This window comes from Salmo salar, chromosome 15, assembly GCF_965601325.2.
Source record: "Salmo salar chromosome 15, fSalSal1, whole genome shotgun sequence".
NCBI lineage: Eukaryota > Metazoa > Chordata > Actinopteri > Salmoniformes > Salmonidae > Salmo > Salmo salar.
This window is the reverse complement of record NC_138305.1, coordinates 35,560,562-35,580,508: the sequence shown is the minus strand read 5'-3', so window position 1 is coordinate 35,580,508 and position 19,947 is coordinate 35,560,562. Positions and strand designations below refer to the sequence as shown.

The 19,947-nt window shown below is 44.6% G+C and overlaps 1 protein-coding gene across 6 annotated transcripts in view; it reads left to right on the top strand.

The window, feature by feature from the left end:
- Positions 1 to 260: 260 nt before the first annotated feature.
- The window catches only part of LOC106571249 (AT-rich interactive domain-containing protein 1B), a 90,055-nt gene continuing 70,368 nt past the window's right edge, over positions 261 to 19,947 (top strand). For 2 of the 6 annotated variants that reach the window (XM_082961698.1, XM_082961696.1), the window contains exons 1-3: positions 262 to 1,883; positions 7,011 to 7,214; positions 13,995 to 14,144. In XM_082961698.1, coding sequence (XP_082817824.1) covers positions 597 to 1,883; positions 7,011 to 7,214; positions 13,995 to 14,144 — 1,641 coding nt within the window. In that variant the 5' untranslated portion in view covers positions 262 to 596. Of the gene's footprint in view, positions 1,884 to 7,010; positions 7,215 to 13,994; positions 14,145 to 19,947 lie in introns of all 6 variants that reach the window. The other 4 variants (XM_082961700.1, XM_082961699.1, XM_082961697.1 and 1 more) reach the window with 3 other exon arrangements.

The following is a 19,947-nucleotide window of genomic DNA, read 5'->3' as shown; positions in this document are numbered from 1 at the left end:
TGGGGTGAATGAATTCAATCAGACAAGTAGATTAGGCATAGTAAAGAAAGCAAGGAAAACAATAGCACCATTCATCGCAAAAGTAGGCCCTCGAACACTATTTCCAATCTAGGCATACAAATGTCCCCTTTCAGCCTGGTTTGCTATGAACATGCAAATACTTTTTTGTTGTTGTATGTGATAAACAGTGATATTTATTTATTCGGGCTCAGGTGCCACTACTCAGAATAATCTCGCCCCGCCCCGACCAGGAAACCGTCAGCCATTCAGCCCTCTAGATCGCTGAGAAATAAACTATCGATTCTCAACGCTCGCTGTTGCCATGCTGGGCTAAATGGTCTTTGGAGAGAAAAGGCATTTGCCTGTATACGGGTTAAACATGGAAGTAAAAAAGTTTCATGCTCGTCTTTATCAAAACTTTCAACATGAGCTCGCTCTAACATAGATGGTATTTATGCTCATATTCGACACTGTTTGCGCTCTTTTTCATTTCCCGCTAACGTCAGCTAGCTGGCATCTTTTCGTGTTCTGCTTTTCTTCTATATGTTTAGCTTGTTAGCTCGACTGGATTTTCTGCCTGAGATGTGGACTTGATCATGGCCGCACAAGTGGCAACAGCCCCAACATCAAATGGTAAGAAAAGGTCGAGTTTAACTAGCAGCGTGAGTCAAGATTTTAAATCTGCCAAATCTGGAGTAGTTGGTGGAGCTGTACTTGGGGTAGGAAACGGGACTATCGTTCATGCTATTAATGTAGAACGCAATCACCATGAATTGAACCCAAACAGAGCTCGAGTTTTTCCTGTAAACAACAATTCGAGTCAACGTGAGAAGGAAAGTGGAGATTCTAGATCGGAGTCTTTTTCGACTTCAAATTGTAACATGAGTTCGGGAAGCATGGAGACGGGAACGCTTGTCAGTCATAAAGTGAAAAATGTTGGTGTCGGAGATCCTCCTCCATCGCATCACCACACACCTCCACAGCAACAGTCGCAACAGCCATTCAATCAATTCATTCAGCACCAACAACGCCAAATTCACAACAGCCAGCAGTCGATACATGGAGAAAGTGGAAACCGCCAACATGGAGGAAAAGAGAACGTTGTTTTAGGGAATCAAGTGGAACGCCATCAGCAGCAACAAATGCTAAATAAAAGTGAGGAGGAGGACCAACCGAGCAAAACGGAGGACCGGATTAACAGCAGGTACGACCATGCCAGTTTGGGACCACCAACTAATAACATCAACCCGTCCCAAAGTGGGAACAGCTCAGTTTCGGAGTTAAATAGTTATTATGGAAAGGGAAGAGGAGGGCCTTGCTTTGATCAACATGGCGGACAACAAAGCCCAGGGTCTGGGATAATGCATTCGGTACAACAGAACAATATGGATCAACTTCAACAAAACTCCCACGAAGGATACCAAAACAACCCGTACAATCACTACCCGAACTACCGACCTGGCTACGGTAACAGTGGCTATGGGATGATGAGTCCCTCTCGGCACGGGAACAACATGATGGGCCCAATCAGCAACACGGCTGCTGCTAATCATAGCAGAGCTGCCATGGCTGCTGCCTCTTCTTCTGGTGGTGCTAATATTGGAGGGTTTCACAGATTTCCAGGGCAAAGTCAGCAGCATCCGTCGGGGGCTACCCCGACTCTAAACCAGTTACTGACATCCCCGAGCCCTATGATGCGGGGATATGGCAGTGGCTATCAAGATTACACTAATCCTTCTGCTCAACAACAACAATCAAGCATGGGGCTGACTAAAGACTTGAGCTCCCAATACGGTTCAACAACTCATAGTTGGGGAGGACAAGAAAGAAATCACCCTGTCATGAGCCCTGGAAACAACGGACAAGGAAGCGGCAGATCACAGGTAAATGATGAACTCATATTTGTCACTTTTTACTAGTTGGCCGAACTATAACTAAGCTTTCCAGGCGGCTTGGCTAGTTAATTTAGCTATGGACAGACACGTTAGCTATGCTAATGTATTAGCTAGCCAGCATCGCTAGGATAGCTTTTGTACATTCTACTGTTTTTAGAATAAATAAACATGCACACGGAGAACACCCAAATGGTCATTTTCTGAATTCAGTATGCTTGTGGGCAGCTAACTAACTTAGTTAACTATTCTGTTATGGTTGATTTGAAGTTGGCATTTCAATTTCTGTCCAAGGTGACTTCTGGTTGAGGATCCCAGACCTTACAGTTAGCTTGCTTGCTAGTCTCTTAAGTCTAGTTAAGTTAGTCTGTTCTCCAACATTTCAAACTTTAGCTACAGTACTGTACCATGTAAACGGATGCATACCCATGCTGATAAATTGCAAATGTTGTAGTAAATTTAACTTGTGGACTTGCTTGACTTGCCTAGTTAAATAAAGGTTAAATAAAAAAAACGTTAAAAAAACGTTAGACTGGGGTGCGAAAACTATCGACCTTCCTAGCTAGCACATGATCTGTGCAACTGCTGAGATATTGAAGTATCCGTTTCATATCTCAAAACGCGCATGTACTTTTATTCAACAAATCAGAATTCTTACTAGTTAACACTAACATTCGTTTGTTGATATCCAGCTAGCTAGATATCATACACTCCAATTGTTATCTGCTATTGCTAGCTAGCTATAGCATAGCCTGCTAACGTTAGCCTTGCCACACCAATTTGAAGGCCTCGCGTTGGCCAAGTAGCTAGATGTGCTCCTCAGAACGTCTTATGAATATTATTTCAATTTATTTAAACATGGAAATTCCATTGAGACCTAGGCCTCTTTTACAAGGAAGCTCAGCACACGATCATACAAATTCACAATATGTACAAGCAATTGAAGAAAATGAACATATGAAAAACAAACGCATTACTCACTAATAAAAGTCATCAACCAGCCTTCTGAACTGCCCTAGTGGCGCCAAAACATCAAACTTAAGCGTTCTGGACATCATTCCGCAAAACAACTACCCACAGATCTACCTAACTCGGTGGAAACCTGAAGGGATCTCCAGTTAGCCATCCATGTAATCAGGTCTGGTGATTTGTGTGTATGTCTGTCATTTAGCAACGAAGTAAGGTATGGCAGACATTTGCACAAGGGCTTTATAAACAAACAGACAGTAGTGCATTGATCTAGAATATTTGAGAGGGCCAGCCTACTTTCTGATACAGAATGCAGTGACTTGTACTGAACCTATGTCCCCAGTAAAGTGTAGTGGGCTATGATAAACTGCTTCCAGTGGCAGCTGCATTCATATAGATGATATTGCCATAGTCTAAATAAAGCCAGAATGAATGTCAACTGGCTGGATGATTGGGTTTCTGCTATTTAACAAAATGCATGCCCTGTTCTTATACAGAAGCCTATTTTAATTCTTAACTCATCAGTATGCTTTTTGAAATAGCTTTCCATCAGTCCAGAGACCTAGATATTTATAAGTGGCGACACAATCAATATGGGCTCGATCCAATGTACATTTGTATTTATTAGGGATCCCCATTGCAGCAGCTACTCTTCCTGGGGTCCAAAGATATTAAGGCACTTACATTACGTATAAAACAGTACATCATATAACATTATTACACCACTACATATCTACAATACTAAATGTCTAATACCAACATACAACAATATTACAATGTACTTTTGTGTAGATTGCATGTGCTAGCGCTTGTTTGCGTATGGATACATCAGATACATTTGTAAGCTTTTTGGGAAATAACATGTACATACTTTTAGCTGCATTATAAGTACCAATTTCAGTTCAAGGGCTTTCTACAATGCAAAAAGGCAGATTGTAGTTGAGAGAGAGCCTTGTCAACAGAAAGGCCACCAGAATACACAACAGTATCCTACGCATACAATGGGAAGTCACAATTTCTTAGACAAACCAATATTGCTAGGTGCCAAAGAATGAGCTGGTGCTAGTAGCTGTCCATGTTCCAGTGAAATGTGTTGCAATCAATTGTTTGACTGGACGGTTAGTGGGCTGCTACGCATACTCTTCTGAAATGAGTTTATGAAACATCCACCGTGTAGGCCGACCAAAACTATTGTACAGAGGGACAGGCCTGGTAAGGGCTGGTGTCCATCTTGCATATTTAGCACATTTGCGCTAAATATGACCGCTACCTCCTAATTGACCTAATCATGCATCTGATTGGTTCTTACCACCTGCCTATCAAGGACTTGGGGGGGGGGGGGGGGGGGGGGAGGAGGAATCAGGACTGTGTTCTGTTTCCATGTGTAATGGTATCTCTGACACTCGTGGCTTGACCTCTTTTATCTAGTGATGTGATCCTGGTTTTTGACATGAAGGCCATTATGTGGTCTCCCCTTCATTATGTGGTCTGCCTTCACACATGCAAATTAGCCATGTGCCCGATCCCACAATCAGCCAGCTAAATACCTCAGCTGGAAAACACTCTCTCTCTTCAGGCCTGCACTGTGATAACTTACCAAGAAGTGCCTGGTTTGAAAGCATTGACGTCTTTTGTAAATGTGAGCATGTTGTGGACGGACCCCTCCATTAGACAGGCTTTCTTTCTGAAAGTGTTTAACAGCCACTCTAGTCTCTATTGTAGCTTAATTTCCCCACGGCTAAGCCCCCCACAGTGTTTAAAGATGCGCAAACTGCTGCACTACACAAAATATGGACTTTTCAGATGGAAGTTTATTCTTGTATTCACTAGCTAATTCCTGCTGTCTCCAGCATGCTCTGAGATTCTGTTACTGACAAGCCTATAATAAACATTTCTGCTTTGAAAGTCGATGATTATCTTCACTGAGGTATTGTAATTGAGTCTTAAATTAGGCTTTTTAAAAGAGGACATGTCCTGTTTTTCTGCAGCTCTCCCTCATTCTGGCTTTGAGCACACGGACCTTGGCGCATCAGAAGCACTATGAAGGGAGTGATGCTGGCTTTGGTCTGACATTCTTGCCATCAAAGCTCTAGTTTTATTACATTTTGACAAGTGGATATGTTTACGTTGTAGATGCAGTGTGTGGATATAGCCAGATGATGTGGTAAATTCTGTGGTTTGCCTGTGATGTGCAGGATGGTTCTATTCAAGTCTGGACGTCAGTGAGTCTGGACGTCCACTTCATTGTGGGTTGGAGACGGTTCGTCCTGTGCTCTTTGGTTACCCGTAGTGTAGGGTTACAGACAAACCTGAGATTGTGTTTTAGGAACTCAACCCAGGCATATGTGCTGGGTTTCTCTTCATAGTTTACTCCTCCCTCTCCAGATGCAGGTTTGATGTCTCCTCCCCACCCTCTTGTGATGTGAATTGAACACATGGCACTGGGATTCAGTATTTAATCTGTCCTGAATGGCACTCTATTTCATATACAGTGCTCTACTTTTGACCAGGACCCATATGTTTCTGGTCAAAAGTAGTGCACTATAAAGGGAATAGGGTGCCATTTAGGATGCAATCCTTTTATTTTGCTGATTTGTAGGTAGGATTTCCCCATCTGAATGGCCTCATTCACATTGACAGCAAGCCCTCGTTTGGTAGATTAGCCTACAGCAGACAGAAGTGTTTAGCTGGCAGAAATTGAGTGCTTTTTGCTCACTGGACTCCTAATACAGGGAAAATACGAAAACAAGCTTGACCTATTTGTGTTTAAAAAAAAAATCCCATCATTCTTTGCTCTGCAGCTATATTCTCCAGTCTTTCATTTGTGGGGTGAGACTTTATCAAAATAATGGACCTACAACGCCTTCATGTGTGGTGTTTACGAACGGATTGAAACCAGTTACAGGTCATAAAATGGAGTAAGAACAACACAAAATTGAATGTTTACTGCTGGTACCTGAAAAGCATTCTTGTGTTTTCGACCTCATTAGACGAAGTGTTGTGTGTGTATTTAGTTCAGAAAGTGTAGTGTTTGGGATTTAAGTAGCTTTTTCTCTATCTGATGATCTAGTCGTTTTTTTTGTAGTGCGAAGGTTTTCTTTTAAGACTGTTAGTCATTTGAGTTTACCATGCTGGATTCTGGCAAGTGTAAAATAAAAATATTGCTTTGTTTCTGTCTTTGAACAAAGTTGATTAATTCAAATTAGGCGTACTGCCAGATGTACAATACTTCTACAAAGGATTGTTGGTACAGCATCCTCCAATTTGCTTTCATTGATCATAATCCCATCTGAGCTACAGCGAAAACATTTGAATCGTTTTTATTCTGGATAACCTACCCTTAACTGTCATTTAGTGAGCGTGTGTTAAAATCGCAGGGTGCCCAGGCATGACTGCTGACACCCAGACTGTTCGTTTAAAGTGGCCCCTTGGGCTTTCTCGATTGCTCACATTTTCTTTAAGTGCTGCTTCAATTGGCCTGAATTTAGCAGTGACATGAGAAGATTAGTTTGAATTGCTCTCACTCTTTTTTGGCACAGCCTGCCGAGCCTCTGGAGAATAACCTGACTCCTAAAGCACTTGACGGCACATTATCCCGGATATCTTTGCCAACCCCTGGACCTGACTACGAACCTCAGGCTATTTAATAGGGCTCCGGTGGAGTGATGGAGAAATCTGATGTATTGAAACCTATAAAAACTACTTTTGTAATTTGCAAGACATGGGGAATCGGCCTACATCAATTCTAGCCCGCTGTCATATACTGGAATTTGAGTAGTGGTAGTCAGAATTGGACCATGTCACTATCGTTTTCTTACTAGTTTTGCTCTTAGTCTAGGTTAGACTCTAGATATATTTTTAGACCTTTATTTAACTAGGCAAGTCAGTTAGGAAGAAATTCTTATTTACATTGATGGCCTAGAAGCAGTGGGTTAGCTGGGGGCAGAACGACAGATTTTTAACTTGTCGGCTCGGGGATTTGATCTTGCAACCTTTCGGTTACGAGTCCAACGCTCTAACCACTAGGGTACCTGCCGCGAATGAGAAGGAAGGGGCCTTTGACCTTGCAAGCTGTTGGTTGTATTCTAAAATGTCTAAAGCATAGTAAGCCCAAATCTTGTGCTAACTCCTCCCATCTCTCTCTGTTAGGTGCCACCAATAGACGCCATGGCGATGAAGCGCTCTCAGCTCTACGGCATGGGCAACAACCCTTACTCCCAGCAACAGCAGGGCGGGGGCGGCTCCTACCCTGGCCAACCATACGGATCACCTTCTCCTCACCGCTACCCAATGGGAATGCCTGGGAGGGCTCAGATGGGCGTGAGTGGAATGCAGTATCCTCAACAGCAGCAGGTATGCTCTCCATTTTAGGCTAGTCGTCAACCACTGCCTAAATGTCTGCCATTGCAATATAGGCTACTTCTCTACAGACTACTGTCAGCATTCAGGAGCTAGCACATGACGTACTCACTTTTACAATGAACCGCATTGGGATGCCCCTTTCACCAGTTACACCAGTGACTGGAAGGCAGAGGGCTCTTCAGAGCTGTGTGGGTTTTGAATGACAATCACCTTGCAGGTTAAAGAAAGTGTTGGCCTGTTGTCCCATCACGCAGAAGGCATGGGTCTGTCGGTGTGCCTGCCTGTCCGTGGTTGCATCCCAGGTGGCACCCTGTTCATTGTGGACCGGGTTGAAAGTAGTGCACTATATAGGGAATAGGTTGTGTCACAACCCCTGTGTGGGTGGCGGGGCTCTGACTGAGTGTAGGGATCTGTTGACATGCAGCATGGCTGGCAGAGCAATGTGGGCCAGGCTGGGCTGAGTCAGTCTATTCTGGTTAGAGTCAGACTGCACTGCTGCTATATTTAGCCCCCGGACAGAATGTTGGACTTGGCTCTTAACGCTCCTCCAGGGATGGCCTGGCAGTGGCCCTCACATGGGACCAGGCTGCTGACGTAGCATGATGTATGATGGTCCTAAATGAGGACTAAAGTCGGCCTCACCAGTAGTATTTGTGTACTGTTCTCGCTCGCTCTCTTACTTATGTATATATATTACACACACACACTGTTTGTTTTGCTGATTAAAGTCAATTCCCTGGGCTTTGCTGCTGTTCTGTTTCACAGTTGGCCCTCTTTCATTCCAGCTGTTATCCTTCCAGTGACAGGTGCTGAAAAAAAGTATGGAAACCCTTGTTGATATGAATAGATAACAGCTTTCTATGCCCTCCACTTTGGCATGGGCCATGCATGACACACACACTAGGAATTGTTCTGCAGTTGTAATCTTGTCATATACCAATGTCATATTGATACTGCCTTTGTGGCACTGGATACGTGTCTGTTAAATCACCTAAATGTAAATATTCACAACACCAGCTTTGAAAATAGCAGGAATTGCGTTGCCCAAAGAAAACGTCATCTCTACGATGGTAGAAAACCACTATCACATCATTGCATCATTACATCATTAGAAATCGGCAGCATTTTCCAGTTTGACCCTAGGGCTCTATGTGTTAGTGTCAGCTCTGCTTGCTTTTCCGTCTCGGAGAGAGACGGAGCATGTAATGACTTTTATCAGCGCCGGGCCCCAGATGGCCCCTTCTCCATTACCTCATGGATTCCACCTGAAATTGGATGCTTCAACTATTCAGATACCACCGGGGCCCCGCTTTGCTATTTTATATTGATTGTGTTCCCCGCACCCTCCCTCCGAGGGTGGGGGGGATGGCCGGCCAGCACGGAGAGAAGAGATGCAGCAGAGAAGACAAGCCCGTATTAGAGATGTCATTCAGAGATCAACCTTAATATTTCAAGATAATTAGGAATGGATTTTCCTCAGTCTACTATACAGGCTGGCTTCCCTTCTTGCTATGTCTTCCTTCACATCCTGCTGTCTTTGGTCTGGTGTCAACTGTCCTAAATGGCACCCTATTCCCTCTATAGTGCACTCTATTAATCAGGGCTCTGTAAAGGGAATGTGGTGCCATTTGGGATATTCCCCTAGTGTCATCGGTCCCTGATTCAAAACTTTAATATCTTATGCTAACCAAATTTCTATCAGCATGTTAAATGTGCAACCAGAGGGAGAAAAAAAACTCTGGACCACCTTTACTCCACACACAGACGCATTCAAAGCTCTCCCTCCATTTGGCAAATCTGACCATAAATCTATCCTCCTGATTCCTGCTTACAAGCAAAAATGAAAGCAGGAAGCACCAGTGACTAGATCAATAAAAAAGTGGTCAGATAAAGCAGATGCTAGGCTACAGGACTGTTTTGCTAGCACAGACTGGAACATGTTCCGGGATTCTTCCGATGGCATTGAGGAGTACACCACATCAGTCATTGGCTTCATCAATAAGTGCATTGACGATGTCGTCCCCACAGTGACCGTATGTACATACCCAAATCAGAAGCCATGGGTTACAAGAAACATCCGCACCGAGCTAAAGGCTAGAGCTGCCGCTTTCAAGGAGCGGGACTCTAACCCGAAAGCTTATAAGAAATCCCGCTATGCCCTCCGGCGAACCATTTAACGGGCAATACAGGACTAAGATCGAATCGTACTATACTGGCTCCGATGCTCGTCAGATGTGGCAGGGCTTGCAAACCATTAGACTACAAAGGGAAGCACAGCCGAGAGCTGTCCATTTGACACAATACTACCAGACGACCTAAACTACTATTATGCTCGCTTCAAGGCAAATAACACTGAAACATGCATGAGAGCACCAGCTGTTCCAGAAGACAGGGATCACGCTCTCTGCAGCCGATGTGAGTAAGACCTTTAAACTGGTTAACATTCACAAGGCCGCAGGGCCAGACAGATTACCAGGATGTGTACTGCGAGCATGCGCTGACCAACTAGCAAGTGTCTTCACTGACATTTTCAACTTCTCCCTGTCCGAGTCTGTAATACCAACATGTTTTAAGCAGACCACCATAGTGCCTGTGCCCAAGAACACCAAGGTAACCTGCCTAGATGACTACTGACCTTAGTACTCACGTCTGTAGTCATGAAATGCTTTGTAAATCTGGTCATGTCTCACATCAACACCATTATCCCAGAAACCCTAGACCCTCTCCAGTTTGCATACCGCCCCAACAGATCCACAGATGATGCAATTTCTCTTGCACTCCGCACTGCCCTTTCCCACCTGGACAAAAGGAACACCTATGTGAGAATGCAATTCATTGACTAGAGATCAGCGTTCAACACCATAGTGCCCTCAAAGCTCCTCAATAAGCTAAGGACCCTGGATCTCAACACCTCCCTCTGCAACTGGATCCTGGACTTCCTGGCGGGCTGCCCCAGGTGGTAAAGGTAGGTAACAACACATCCGCCACGCTGATCCTCAACACGGGCTCCTCGGGGTGCGTGCTCAGTCCACTCCTGTACTCTCATGACTGCACAGCCAGGCATGACTCCAACATCATTAAGTTTGCCGATGACACAACAGTGGTAAGCCTGATCACCGACAACAGCGAGACAGCCTATAGGGAGGAGGTCAGGGCCATGTGGTGCCAGGACAACAAGCTCTCCCTCAACGTGATCATAACAAAGGAGATGATTGCGGACTACAGGAAAAAGAGGACCGAGCACACCCCCATTCTCATCGACAGGGCTGCAGTGGAACAGGTTGAGAGCTTCAAGTTCCTTGGTGTCCACATCACCAGCAACCTAACATGGTCCAAGCACACTGACAGTCGTGAAGAGGGCATGACAAAGCCTATTCCAGATTTGGAATGGGTCCTCAGATCCTCAAAAGGTTCTACAGCTGCACCATCGAGAGCATCCAGACTTGTTGCATCACTGCCTGGTATGGCAACTGCTTGGCCTCCTACCGCAAGGCACTACAGAGAGTAGTGCGAACAGCCCAGTACATTACTGGGGCCAAGCTCCCTGCCATCCAGGACCTCTATACCAGGCGGTATCAGAGGAAGTCCCTAAAAATTGTCAGACTCTAGCCACCCTAGTCATAGACTGTTCAGTCTGCTACTGCACAGCAAGCGGTACCGGAGCGCCAAGTCTAGGTCCTAGAGGCTTCTAAACAGCTTCTACCCCCAAGCCATAAGACTCCTGAACAGCTAATCAAATGGCTACCCCTCTTTTACACTGCTGCTACTCTGTTGTTATCTATGCATAGTCACTTTAATAACTCTACCTACATGTACATGTTATCTCAACTAACTGTTGCCCCTGCACATTGACTCTGTACCGGTACCCCCTGTATATAGCCTCCACATTGACTCTGTACCGGTACCCCCTGTATATAGCCTCCACATTGACTCTCTACCGGTACCCCCCTGTATATAGCCTCCACATTGACTCTGTACCGGTACCCCCCTGTATATAGCCTCCACATTGACTCTGTACCGGTACCCCCCTGTATATAGCCTCCACATTGACTCTGTACCGGTACCCCCCTGTATATAGCCTCTACATTGACTCTGTACCGGTACCCCCCTGTATATAGCCTCCACATTGACTCTGTACCGGTACCCCCCTGTATATAGCCTCCACATTGACTCTGTACCGGTACCCCCCTGTATATAGCCTCCACATTGACTCTGTACCGGTACCCCCCTGTATATAGCCTCCACATTGACTCTGTACCGGTACCCCCCTGTATATAGCCTCCACATTGACTCTGTACCGGTACCCCCCTGTATATAGCCTCCACATTGACTCTGTACCGGTACCCCCCTGTATATAGCCTCCACATTGACTCTGTACCGGTACCCCCCTGTATATAGCCTCCACATTGACTCTGTACCGGTACCCCCCTGTATATAGCCTCCACATTGACTCTGTACCGGTACCCCCTGTATATAGCCTCCACATTGACTCTGTACCGGTACCCCCCTGTATATAGCCTCCACATTGACTCTGTACCGGTACCCCCTGTATATAGCCTCCACATTGACTCTGTACCGGTACCCCCTGTATATAGCCTCCACATTGACTCTGTACCGGTACCCCCTGTATATAGCCTCCACATTGACTCTGTACCGGTACCCCCTGTATATAGCCTCCACATTGACTCTGTACCGGTACCCCCTGTATATAGCCTCCACATTGACTCTGTACCGGTACCCCCTGTATATAGCCTCCACATTGACTCTGTACCGGTACCCCCTGTATATAGCCTCCACATTGACTCTGTACCGGTACCCCCTGTATATTGTCTTTATTGTTATTTTACTGCTGCTCTTTAATTACTTTTTTTTCGAATTCTTATCTGTATTTATTTTTTTAACCCCATTGTTGGTTAGGGGCTCGTAAGTAAGCATTTCACTGTAAGGTCTACACCTGTTGTATTTGGCACATGTGACTAATAAAATGATTTCTGGAGGTCTGAAAGCGTCTGGCCTATGAAACCTATTACAGCCCATACAAACCTAATGATTAGGAGGCCGTGCCGCATCTTCCAAAAGATTCGTTATCATGCACACTAGCTGAGACGTCTTTGAGATTGTGACGTATTTGCATTACCCTGTGTCCTGCCTGGCATTGTACTATCTCAGTAACCAACACCTCATTTAATCAAAGGTCTTACTAGTGCCAACCCTCAGTTTTTTTGGTATCTGTCAGTTTGTTCTTAGTAAATGAGTCACACTGCGCTGACTGACAATGGCAGCACCTGATTGGGTCTAAGCCTGCTGAAGTGATAGCAGGACATATTGATCACAGTATTTATCTGATGGGACTTTACAGGAGGCAGTTAATGCAGACTGGTTCTGGCAGAGAGCGGGGGTTGCGTTACAATAAAATGTGCAACTGTTTGACACTTTCCTTCATGGATTTTAAATAAAATAGCTGGTATAAGAACATTTTGGAGTTCCCCTCTAGCCCATCACTACACCAATCCAAAGCTTTTCTGTTTGTGGGGTAGTGAAGGAGAGAACACACACTCACCACTGCTGCTGGTGGTACGTCCTTCAGATGCTCTTGGCCTGGCCCGGAAATGGGCTCAGGAGAGGGGCTGAGAGGCAGAGAGCTATGGGAGGTTGAGTTAGACTCCCAGACATCACTGTCTCAGTTCCACAGTGATGAGCTCATGTGGAAAAACAGCCTCGACGCCCCCCAGGCTTCAGAAGCTGACGGCTTGTTGGGTGATGAGCATTGCACACAGCTATTGGATTGTAAAACTGCTCAGCGCTGCACTCCCATATGGGCCTCCATGTTTCTGCTTTTATGTCCCAAATGGCACCCTATTCCCCATGTAGTGCCCTACTTTAGGTATAGGCTGCCATTTTGAGCTGCAGACAGAAATAACCCAGCCATTATCATAGATTGCTCTTAGGTTTCATAGATATCTGATGTTTCATAGAATGACCAGGCTAGTGTTGTTGTGCTTGGCTTTTGAATCGTTGAATCATTGAGGGGGAGGACCCTTCACCAACAGGGGAATGCTGAACTCTGCCTCTGTTGCAGAAACCTTATGATCGATCCTGTTATGTTTCCAGATTTCTCGATGGTGTACTCTACAATAGGTATCAGTCTGTTCTATAGACCGCCGGTGGTGTGTATTTTGTTCTACACTTAGAAACACGGCCAGTAAGTGACTCCAGGTGAGGCAGAGAGGGGGATGAGCCAATAACAGCTGTTCCCCAAAACGCCTTACGTAAGACTGTTACAAACAGCTTGGATGAATGGAGGAGGAGGAGAGCAGCTGGGGCTGTATTCCAAATGGCACACTATGGGCTCTGGTCAAAAATGGTGCACTATATAGGGAATAGGGTACCCTTTGGGCCACGGCGGCTGTGTGTATTATTGATGTCAACACAATGTTAATGTATTGAGGCTGGAGAGGTGAGAAACCCTCCAGGGTCCTGTTCATCACTTCTCACTGCCATTAGTCAACCCCAGTACAGAGCATGGTAAACAACCTAGCAGGCAGTGGAGTGGAAATGACTTGGGCTATACTGCATCACGTTCATTGGGAGTTTAGTCAAATTCACTTCTGTATTTGAATGGGGATTTTTTTTAATTGTATGCTGATATGTCTTGGTGAACTAAAGGCCAGTGGTCTATCCTTTACGTCTTGCAGAGCTGTGGGTATTGACAGTGAGCTTTTAGAGAGTATTGACCCTATCATATCTCACGTCTCCTTTACTGTCTCTCAGCAGATGGCAGCTCAGTATAGGCAGCAGCAGGGGGGCATGGGGGGGTACTGCCAGCCACAAGGCCAGCCCCCGTACTCCAGCCCTCCCCAGCAGCAGCCTGCAGCCCCCACACAGCCCCCCTACATGCAGACACGTCCACCGCCACAGCAGGTAAGACTACAACCCCTACAATGCCCCGCGTGTAATGAAGTTGACTAGCCAATTGGCAGGACTTAGGTTAGACTTCTGACCTTTCTGAACGATGCACTCATTGGCTAGTTCATGTCCATGAGTGTAATCAAAGCAGTGTTTACTCCATAAGCATACTAACGCGCACACACACACACACACACACACACACACGTTGATTTCATCATGGAGAGACGGGTTTACTGGGATTATAGCCATTAGAACAGAGGCCACACAGGTCCATCTTCATTTTAAAAACTTAATGAGCAATACATTAAAAACCAATTCTGTGCTGTAGTGTTCCCCAGAGATTAGAGTGATCTGTTCTCTGTTCCATCTGCACTCCCCGTCCCCTCTCTCTCAGCCTGCGTCCCAAATGGCACCCTAGTCCCACTACTTTTGACAAGGACAGCCTCTGGCTGTTTGAGTCAGCCATTTTGGATGCTCATATTTGTAGGCGTGAGGCAGCGGGTCAGCTGCAGTCATTTTTTATTCAGCTAGCAGAGAGTTACCTGCAGGGGGTCTTTTGGTGAAGGCAAAACCCTGACCCTTTGTGTAATACCTGGGGTTCCTTTGGTTCTTAGAGAGAAGGAAACACAGCAAAAGAAAAGCGAGGTTAACAGTGGTGCTACCTGGCTGGAACAATGACAAATTGACTGAGTAAAATCCAGTTTCCAGTAGGGGTGGGAATTGCCAGGTACCCCAAGTTAATGATAGTTTCACAATACTTAGGCGCTGATACGATATGTATTGTGATTCTATATGTTTTGAGATTCGATACTGTTTTTTTTTATTGCGTTTCGATGTTTCCAACATATTGCTCACCATATGTCTGCTGCAGAGGGACAAGAGTCATGGGACATGATCAGTCATGGAAATAAAGTGCTGAAATCAAAAGTTTCTGTTTATCCCCACACACTAACTGTATTTAAAAAATGTCTTAGATGATGACAAGACTGATAGGGGGGGGGAAAAACATTTTCAAATTCTGCCCCTGCCACATGTCCGCTCCCACTGTTTTTGACAGGGAGGATAGGGGAAATAAAGGGGTGGATTTAGACTGCTACCCTTGTGCTTGCTACAGCTCCTGCTAGCACCGAACACCCAAGATGGCCACCACTGTGCTTGTCAGACCAGTGTTTCCTGTGAAACTGGGTGTTGTAATGATGAAGCACAGCTGCCAACAACACAGAGCGTGAACTCTCAGTCGGGGGGCCACTGAACAAGACAAGGCGTCGCTTCTAAGTTCACCCCCTTTAGGGATGCAAACAGTGTTCCACTTGACAGAAACCACAATCAGAGAGTCCAGACCTTGTGGGAGAGACGGCGAGCCTGGCAGTCTACTGAGCTCTGTGTTGCCCCCTGCTACTCCGTCTCTCTCCTCTGTCCCAGCGGCCTTAGTAAGCTTTGTGTGTGTCGTCTTGGCGAGACAATGAGCCAGCGTACACCACGGGAAACGTGCGTGTGTGTGATACAGTGAAGCCTGGAGAAAGAAAAGACGATATCGAAGCTCCCTCCTGGACATGGGTTTTCATTGATTCTGTGTGTCCCATATGACACCCTATACAGAGCAGGGCTCTAGTCAGAAGTAGTGCACTATGTAGGGTAGGGATCATCAACTAGATTCAGCCTCTGGACGATTTTCTTATAATTTTTTTCTTGAGTGGATGGTCTGGGGCCGGAGCATAATTCTAAATAATTTGTAGACTTTAGATTGACCGCAAGAGGTCCAAACCGATATAACATTTGACTAAAACACAATTTCAAACCTCGCTTATGTGACTAGGACGGGTTGTTACTATGACTAGGACGGGTTGTTACTAGGACGGGTTGTTACTAGGACGGGTTGTTACTAGGACGGGTTGTTACTATGGCAGGTTGTTAATATGACTAGGACGGGTTGTTACTATGACTAGGACGGGTTGTTACTAGGACGGGTTGTTACTATGACTAGGACGGGTTGTTACTATGACGGGTTGTTACTATGACTAGGACGGGTTGTGACTAGGACGGGTTGTTACTATGACTAGGATGGGTTGTGACTAGGACGAGTTGTTACTATGACTAGGACGGGTTGTGACTGTGACTAGGACGGGTTGTGACTATGACTAGGACGGGTTGTGACTAGGACGGGTTGTGACTATGACTAGGACGGGTTGTGACTATGACTAGGACGGGTTGTGACTAGGACGGGTTGTTACTGTGACTAGGATTGTGCCTTTGGCTTCTGGACAACAAAAGAAAGTTGACATGAAACCATTAGAACAGGAGAGAAATGGCATAGTGGTTAGGGCTGGGCGATATATCCGATTTAATTCAAATGTATGTTTTTGTGCGGTATTCCAAATGCCTATATCGCGGAATCAAGTTTTTTTGTTGTTGTATTTCTTAGTTTTTATGAGCGTTTGTCCACTTGTTCTCATGTTGTGTTTTTGGTATCGTTTGCTCCTTCTGTGCTGGGCACCTTCCCATTTACACCAGAGATCTGTATATAATGACGAGATGCTCATGTCTCTGCCCTAACAATGGGAGTTGTTGTCCCAAAGACGGGAAGACAGGCTTCAAGCTTCAGTTTAAAAATAAGCACATAGAAATGCATTGGGCTTATTTTGGACACATTTTGGCGAGAGTGTAAGCTCTCGCTTTGCCACTTTCTCCCAAGCCCCTCCCCCTACCACTCACAACAAAGATGAGATCACTTCTTCCTCTGACAAGTGGTTTCAAGACATTATTTTACTGGAATAGAGGAGTTAACCTTTCCAACCATACCCTGTTTCAACTCCTCAAATTTCAAGGAGAGCAGACACTACTAAAATGGATGTACCAATGAAAATTCATTCTTGAAAATGCTCAGTTCATTGTGCGTCCATTATGGTACCACGTATTGCTAGCAGCATTTTAGTCAGATAAAGATTGTTATACTAGCTGTTTAGTCTGTTTTTTAACTGTGCAATAAGTATCCAACTATTATCAAAGGAATCGGCAACTCATTCTGAGAAATAAGTCAGGCCACTTGATTTCAACGTCTGAACAAAGTGGACAGGCTAGCATGCAGTTCAAACTGAGACGGACAGAAGGGTGTGTTCATAACAATTCAACTGTTTTGCCTTATTAGCTGAATTCAGAGCTAGTGAAATTATACCTAGATCCAAGTTGGCTAAACTAGAAATATAGACATGAGCTGGCTACGAACTAGCACGTGGGCCTTTGCTTGAGAGATTGAGACCGGTGTTTGTTTTCTATAATACCTGCTACATTATTAGTGAATGAGCATTATGCATGGTTCTGGTTACATTTGTAACAAAAAAGGGCATTTTTTTAAAAGACGGAACTGAAAGCCAGATCAGTAATTATTGCACAAAAAAGTATTTTATGGTTGTGGAAGGCATATTCAGCCTCGGTATAATTACACAAACTCTGAATTCATTCAATTATTGCTGACTGTTTTAAATGCAGTGGATTTGACCTTTAATCGTTCAACAATGCTTATTTAGTGACAGCATTTAAAAAAAAATTGAGATGTGTGTGTATATATTTTGAATTGCCCATAAGTTAGAAAGAAAATGTAAATGTGAGTTTTTGGCCATATCGCTCAGCCCTAATAGTGGGGGGTCCAATAGGCCCTCAGCCCTAATAGTGGGGGTCATCCAGGATAATTAAGCTTCTTAAATTTTTTTTGCTGTGGATTGTTTCAAATTGCATTCTCGTAGGTCTTATGCCTATTTGGAAAGCCCGCAGTTTGGGCAGCGCGCGTGGCAATAGGCCTAGCTGATTCAGTTGTGGCTGTCAGTAAAAAGCATCTAAAATATGTGTGAAGATGATGTGTCTTGAGAATAATAATTTAAAATGTTGAGACGAGAAGAAAGGGAGGGGTGTGGTAAAGATATGAGTCTCTCTCCAGAATTTCTCAGCTGTCTCTTGCCCATTCATTGTGTGAATTGTTTGCGATTTTTATTAATTCCTCATTACATATGTCATCAGTAGTAAATGTATTCCCCGTCATTTGGATACATTCATTTATGTTAATGCCTGTATTAATTAGTCAATTACAGTTCTCATTCTTGGAGTGGAAATGTTTGCAGATTTCACAACCTGCTACAGTTGTGACACAGTTTTGGTTAATTTCATAACCATTTATGAGATCAACAAAAAACTGTCATTGTCTTTTGTTTGGAGTGCTCCATGTGAGCAGTGAGCACTTATCTGGTTTCTATGTCCTGAAGATGTTGAGGGAGCGCGCGTGCCTGAGAATGCATAGAAGTACCTGGTCTGCTCTGCGGAAATGTAGGAAAGTGTGTGGATAATGTTAAAACTATAGTTCCTCACAGTAAGCTATTTGAAAAATCTTCCCAACAATCTCCCCCTCGACAATCACCAATCCTCGGGGTGAAAGAGCTGCATTGACCTATAGGCTTTGAGTTCCATGCGCTCATTTCTTTAGCTGCCAATGGATCATGGTGTATCAATGCATATGGCAGAGGCAGGTGATATTGCCTTAGTTGATTTTTACCTTTTTATTTTAATTAAGATTTTTTGGATTAAACATTTTTCCCCACCAAAATGCAGATATGAAAATCATAACTACGCTTTCCCAACTTGAAAGTCACGCGCTCCCTTTAAAGTATTTTTAAATAATTGCCTCCATGTTTCCATGGTGGGATTTTGTCTATAGGCTACTTTGAAGCAAGGTAAAACATGTCTCCATAATATGAAATAAAATATTCAGGTTTTAAACAATTTAGTTTGTTTTCAAAATGCATACTACCTCCAGCTCACATTGTAAAGTGGTGAGTGAGGCACTGACAGCCTGTTGCCTGCACTTGAATGGGAGAGTCAGCTTCAATTACCAGTTGAGGAATAAAAATTGTAGCTCTTTTTAATCGTGCACCAAAACAGTTTTTAACACGTGATTGTATTTAGAATTGTTGCGCAATGAATGGCCTTCTAAAAGCCCGTTTTACTCCAGCAGCAACCAGGCGAGGAGCTGCAGCAGAAATCACGCTCAAAATAGGCTCTGTACGCGTGTGATAAATCAGATGCATGATGATCTGTACGCGTGTGATAAATCAGATGCATGATGATCTGTACGCGTGTGATAAATCGGATGCATGATGATCTGTACGCGTGTGATAAATCGGATGCATGATGATCTGTACGCGTGTGATAAATCGGATGCATGATGATCTGTACGCGTGTGATAAATCGGATGCATGATGATCTGTACGCGTGTGATAAATCGGATGCATGATGATCTGTACGCGTGTGATAAATCGGATGCATGATGATCTGTACGCGTGTGATAAATCGGATGCATGATGATCTGTACGCGTGTGATAAATCGGATGCATGATGATCTGTACGCGTGTGATAAATCGGATGCATGATGATCTGTACGCGTGTGATAAATCGGATGCATGATGATCTGTACGCGTGTGATAAATCGGATGCATGATGATCTGTACGCGTGTGATACATCGGATGCATGATGATCTGTACGCGTGTGATACATCGGATGCATGATGATCTGTACGCGTGTGATACATCGGATGCATGATGATCTGTACGCGTGTGATAAATCGGATGCATGATGATCTGTACGCGTGTGATAAATCGGATGCATGATGATCTGTACGCGTGTGATAAATCGGATGCATGATGATCTGTACGCGTGTGATAAATCGGATGCATGATGATCTGTACGCGTGTGATAAATCGGATGCATGATGATCTGTACGCGTGTGATAAATCGGATGCATGATGATCTGTACGCGTGTGATAAATCGGA